At 43.8% G+C, this 5,760-nt stretch overlaps 2 protein-coding genes across 4 annotated transcripts in view; both read left to right on the top strand.

Annotated features, from left to right (window-relative positions):
• Nucleotides 1-300, top strand: part of grhprb (glyoxylate reductase/hydroxypyruvate reductase b) — a 5,277-nt gene extending 4,977 nt beyond the window's left edge. For both annotated transcript variants that reach the window (XM_061245324.1, XM_061245323.1), the window contains one exon: nt 1-300. This exon is cut by the window's left edge and continues 481 nt beyond it. The gene's annotated coding sequence lies outside the window, so the exon portion shown is untranslated.
• A 296-nt stretch (nt 301-596) lies between these two features.
• LOC133130815 (glyoxylate reductase/hydroxypyruvate reductase-like) lies at nt 597-5,023 on the top strand. 2 transcript variants are annotated; one of them, XM_061245687.1, is made up of 10 exons: nt 597-665; nt 761-855; nt 1,225-1,355; nt 1,507-1,579; nt 1,753-1,869; nt 2,236-2,324; nt 2,806-2,907; nt 3,123-3,258; nt 3,570-3,700; nt 4,013-5,023. In XM_061245687.1, the coding sequence occupies exons 2-10, from the start codon at nt 770-772 to the stop codon at nt 4,132-4,134; spliced, it is 987 nt and encodes a 328-aa protein (XP_061101671.1). In that variant the 5' UTR covers nt 597-665; nt 761-769; the 3' UTR covers nt 4,135-5,023. The 2 variants fall into 2 exon arrangements, with proteins under 2 accessions (XP_061101671.1, XP_061101672.1); XM_061245688.1 differs by having other exon boundaries at nt 637-665; nt 761-835.
• The last annotated feature ends 737 nt before the right edge of the window (nt 5,024-5,760 follow it).

The raw sequence follows: 5,760 nt of genomic DNA, 5'->3' as shown, positions 1-5,760 counted from the left end.
TTGGACAACGTATGCTTTATTATTGTCAAGGAGTAAATCCCGCAGACTAGTGAAATAACCATGACTGTTGACTCGAAATATCGTCAGACAAGCTGGTAATTATTAGGCCATTAGGCATTAGGAGCAATAGTGGCATATAAATTAAACACATGGAAAGGGTTAAAAACTGTGAAAACATATGTAGCTATATTCCGCCTTCCTACAATGAAAATAACATGGGCAAAATGTACATTGTTGAACCTCGAGGCTGCGCCCTCTTTCAATTTTATACTCTAATAAAATAGCATATGTGGCGGTAAAGGTCTGAGTGTGTCTCTATTTCTTGTCAGAAGCATAAAGCTATGCTAGGAATTGTTCAGTAATCTAGATCTTAAATATTTATCCGGATTTTACATCCGTATATTTAATTGATTGCTCCATTTAAGATTGTCTATACAATGTCTTTACAAAGCTTATCGCTATACCACGTGGTTGTAGTATAACTTATTTAGCATTAAAAATGCAAGCGCAGTAGTTCTGTTGGCTTGTTAACAGAAATGCAGTATTTTGTGTAAGCTATACTGCACTGCAGCCTTCAGGTGGCGCGCTGCCACTCCGTACTCTGCGCAGCGTCAGACGCCTGCGCACAACGCCTCCTCTGTGCTGGGACTGGATAGTCATCCAAGGTGATTTTTTACCCTGGATTTGAACTTTTTGCAACTAACCCCGCTACGGTATCGATGGTCTGTAACCGACGCTACTTATTTTTTTTCCAATTTAGGAAACAACGATGCAGGGTGCTCGCCAGCTCATGAAGGTGTACGTGACAAGAAGAATTCCACAAGAGGGACTGAAGGTGCTAACAGAGGCTGGAGTGTAAGCCAGACGTGTTGGTTTACTTTGTCAAAGAAACAATGCACTAATCATCCCTTGCCGCTGTAGTTTACGACTCAGTTTCTGTAGTTGAAGTCGCTGCATTTACATGCGCCTCTTACACTGTAATTGAGTTCTGGAATTACTACAAACTAGCCTATGTCTTAAGATAGGATGGGCCTCATTTGGCGAAATACATCTGGTTAATATCTGCGGGTTGCAAGATAATCTGTGCCTTTTGTTTTTAGAGCCGTTTCGTTATACGACCGCATTTTACGAATATCATGCTTGAACTTGCTAGAAACATGGGCAGATCGAAAATCATTGCCACTCGTTTGCCTCGCATTGTCCCTTCTGGGTACCTGGGTCCAGGTGCAAGGTGTCCATGTGGGACTCTGACGAGCCTGTGCCCAGGGCGGAGCTTTTGAAGGGCGTGTCTGGGGCCCACGGGTTGCTGTGCCTACTGTCAGATCGCATCGACACCGAGGTGCTGGATGCAGCAGGTATGAACCTACGTCATATATCCTTACAGGAAAAGGAGCTAAAATGAGCTATGACACCCTTAGACGGCAAGCTGGGTATTTAAGCACGTATATGTATTGATTGTGGTTTTTACGTGTTATTAACATTTTTTACTTTATTTCACTTTTTAAGGGCCTAGCTTGAAGGTGATCAGCACTTTATCTGTGGGCTTTGACCACATAGCCATCAATGAAATCAAAAAACGGTGAGCATCCAGTGCTGTTTACTTCCTGAAATAGCACCGAAAGAGAACAAACAGCAAGTAGGCCATGTCACGGTTACCAACTGGTCACAGAAATTGGTAAAAACAGCTGGGGACAGTATGTGTTCGTGTCATGAGTTGTGTACGGGTGTCCATGCCCCTCTCTCCCTCTGCAGTGGAGTACGATTGGGGTACACTCCGGATGTTCTCACTGATGCCACTGCGGAGCTGACCGTCGCCCTTCTGCTAGCCACCGCGCGGAGGCTGCCAGAGGGGGTGCAAGAGGTCAAGAGGTCTGCACTACAAACACCCACAGTCTCCCCCTCTCCACCTGGGTCGCTCGCATGGATATAACATTCACCTTTTCCAAATGCAGAACATACAGCTAGAAATTAGGGCTAGGCAGTAGGCAGGTACTGTGAATGATGTGTGAGTACTGATATATGATGGAGTTTTACGGGTTTAATTACTGATCATCTCAGTATACCTCCCATTCAGGGTTCATGTGAATGCAATTGAGGATCAAAATAATATTTCCATGCACTTTACAGATTAGTGATTCATTTGGCAAAAAGTTATTTTGAACACAAGTATTGTGCTTATTACATACAGCAGCTTGGGCTTTTACTCCTGTCGTGTTCTCTTATCTCTCTCCCTAGTGGTGGCTGGAGCACATGGAAGCCCCTTTGGCTGTGTGGTTACGGTTTGTCTGGCAGCACAGTTGGTGTCATCGGTCTTGGGCGCATAGGTAATGTAATGACATAATTTGGAGAGCAAAGTATCCCTAGCAACAGTACTGTTGCCATATAACCACACTTATTTCTACGGGTATGCAAATATAGAAAATGAAGATGGCAGTTGATTCTGATTCTAAACACCAGCAGACACTGTGCCACTCCAAGGACTGGAATATGCCAACCCTCCTTTAATGTGTATTTAAGCGTGTATGGTAAAGGGATTATTCCAACTTTTGGGAAATGAGCTTTTTGCCTATCTTGCTTATAGTTAAACGATAAGATCAATAACAGTTACCATTTTGTTCAGTAAAATAATATTAGGCTGTATCTAACTGTGCGACTATATCAATGAATGGGGACTGACGGAAGCAACGTTAGTGTTACTAATCAGTGACAGACGTCCCTTTAAGTGCTCCAGTGCAGGTACATGTGATGGATGCTGCATTGAATGCAACGTGTCTGTTTGATTGTGTGTGTTCTTCACCCTCACAGGTCTGGCCATCGCCCGTCGTCTGAAGCCTTTCGGAGTGAAGAGGCTGCTGTACTCCGGACGGTCCGCCAAGCCCCAGGCCGCAGAGGTGGAGGGAGAGTACGGTAGGGGAGTGCCTGGCAGGAGATGGCAGTTTTTGGGGTTGGAAGAGGCGGAATGAGCAGTGTTAGTGCACATATAAGCTGATGAGTGTTAACTCCTGTCATCCTGTCTGTCTCTGGTGCTAACCCAGTGATGAGTGCTAACTCCTGTCATCCTGTCTGTCTCTGGTGCTAACTCCTCCTCTCATCTTCTCTGTCTCTGGTGTGGGACTGGACAGTGCCCCTGGACACGCTGGTGACTGAGAGTGACTTTGTTGTGGTGTCCTGCTCCCTCACCTCCGACACCCAGGGGCTGTGTGACAAGGCCTTCTTCAGTAAGATGAAGAGCAACGCAGTCTTCATCAACACCAGCAGGTAGTGTGTCACGTGTCACGCTTCCCTCCTTCATTGATTTTTATTGTGTGTAAAACAGAAAAGAAAAGACATACATCACTGGATGCTACCCAGAAGATAGCACATGAAAGCATTAGCCACACTTATTTCCAATGTAGTCCGCCATCTTCTTCATTCACACCACCATGTCCAGTTTTCAAATCTTTGAAGACAAAAGCTGCCCCACTTGCCTGCATCTTGACTATATGTTTGTCTTCCTTTAACAGCTGATCTTTATCCTCCAACGTTTCTCACATTTTTGCCCCCCTTGAGTCTGTGTGCATTGTTTGTAGAGGGACTGTGGTGAACCAGGAGGACCTGTACGAGGCTCTGTCCAGCGGTCAGATCGCCGCGGCTGGCTTGGACGTCACCACACCCGAGCCCCTGCCAACTGACCATCCGCTGCTGACTCTCAAAAACTGTGGTGAGTCTCGTAATTCCTCTGCTTTCTTTTGGCCTTGTTTTACACCAGGACTGCCCAACCCTGCTCCTGGAGATCGACTGTCCTGGACGTTTTCATTTCAACCATAATTTGGCCTAACAGCTGACTACTAACACCGAACACCTGTTAATTTCACTAATTAACAGCTCCACAAGATGTTGAATGAGATGTGCTTTGTTAGGGTTGGTATGAAAACCTACAGGACGGTTGGGGAAGAACAGGTTTGGGAAGTGCTGCTTTACAGTTCTTCACTCAGTGCCTTTTAAAAATGTTTTTGTCCTTTGTCTCCCCTAGTGATCCTTCCCCACATTGGCAGCGCCACCTACTCCACCCGGGGAATCATGGCAGCACTGTCAGCCAACAATCTACTGGCGGGGGTGATGGGAACAGCCATGCCCAGCGAGCTTATACTCTAGCATCCTCTTCTGTCCACTGACTACCTAGCAGTGTTCTTTATATAATTTCCTTTTTCCTGTTCATGAGACTTGGAGCTTGAAGGAACTGCAGTCAGTACCTAAGAGAGAGTTAATTTTTATTCTTGGCGGATTTTAGGTCAAGAAAGGATGTTTATAGATCATAGACAGTAACAGAGCATAAACTAGATTGTACATTGCATTATATTATTGACATTTGGCAGACGCTCTTATCCAGAACGACATACAGTTGATTAGCAGGAGACAATCTTCCCCTAGAGCAATGCAGGGTTAAGGGATTAAGATCTAGAGCCTGTGAGTATTGTGGGTCCTGGTGAAGTCTGTAAATTGCTGTGAGGAAGAGGATGATGAGGACTGAACATGCCTGCTGTCTCCAGAGAATAATGATTGTCAGTAATGATTCTGTGCATTTCTTTCCATTGAGAAATGCAGACTTTCAACTGCTAGTGCAATCTTGTGCCAATGTCCAGTAGAAGCCACTGTTACTGTAGAGAACTCCTAATTTAATCTCTTTCGCATCTGCCTTGACTGTGTAAGAGGTGAATAAAATGCAGTTAGTTCTGTTAATGCTTTCATATATGATTTTGATGATCTGCCTCCAACTGAGTCTCAAATCAAGCAAGAATATTCTCTTGATTTTCCATCCTTATTCCAATTTCTAAATTAAAATAATATATGGTACATATATTTAAAATTTGGTCACATTTTTATACAAAGTGAGCATATTTCATCTATTAATCTATCACATGCTACATAAGATACCTGATTTACTTGGGCCTTTAGAAGGTAGCATTTACATCCCTACATTTGATTCCTGTATTTAACATTGTCTTTAAAATGTCTCTTTTTAAAAAATAAATTTTTAAAGATATTTTTTAGGCCTTTTTCTGCTTTATTGGACAGTATATAGTATAGAGAGACAGGAAGAATGGGAGCGAGAGAGAGGGGAAGACATGCCGACGTCGCGGCTCGCAATGAGCATGCGGTCAGTGCTCTACAGGCTGCGCCATCGAGACACCCTAAAATGTCTCTTTTTACCCATACTATTTACAGCTTATCGTTATACCGCGTCCTTGTAGTACAGTTTACTTACTTTTTACTTTTTGCTAAATCGTGATCTGAGCATTCAAAGATTCATTGTTCGTTTTCAGAGTTTTGAGATAAGGAGTTTCAAAGATTCCAAAGTCAATTGGCTGCAAGGAGATACAACCTTTAAAATTTTTGCATTTCTTCATTTACATTTACATTTACATTTTACATTTACATTTTAGTCATTTGGCAGACGCTTTTAATCCAAAGCGACTTTCAAGTGCATAGGTTCTACCACAAGTCAAAGCATCACATCCAGAACTAGGAAAATACACCTGGACTGCTGTTCTAAACATATAGTCGTCATCATAAGTGCAATTTTTTTTTTTTTTTTTTTTTTTGGGGGGGGGGGGGGGGGGGGGTTAGACAGGGATAGGGGTATCAGAAGGGGGGGGGGCGGGGTAAATCAGGAGGGAGGACTAAGGTAGAGTTTGAAGAGGTGTGTTTTGAGTCTGCGTCGAAATAGGGGGAGGGATTCTGCTGTCCTGACAGTGGTAGGCAAGTCATTCCACCACTGAG

The sequence above is a fragment of the Conger conger genome, chromosome 6 (genome assembly GCF_963514075.1).
Source record: "Conger conger chromosome 6, fConCon1.1, whole genome shotgun sequence".
Taxonomy (NCBI): domain Eukaryota; kingdom Metazoa; phylum Chordata; class Actinopteri; order Anguilliformes; family Congridae; genus Conger; species Conger conger.
This window is presented reverse-complemented; position numbering and strand designations above follow the sequence as displayed.

Bases quoted from the DNA above. Each gene is read 5' to 3' on its own strand.
- LOC133130815 (XM_061245687.1), top strand. From the start codon at position 770: ATGCAGGGTGCTCGCCAGCTCATGAAGGTGTACGTGACAAGAAGAATT. The intron at 856-1,224 runs GTAAGCCAGACG...ACCTGGGTCCAG, and splicing joins GTGCTAACAGAGGCTGGAGT to GTGCAAGGTGTCCATGTGGG. The intron at 1,870-2,235 runs GTCTGCACTACA...CTCTCTCCCTAG, and splicing joins GGGGTGCAAGAGGTCAAGAG to TGGTGGCTGGAGCACATGGA.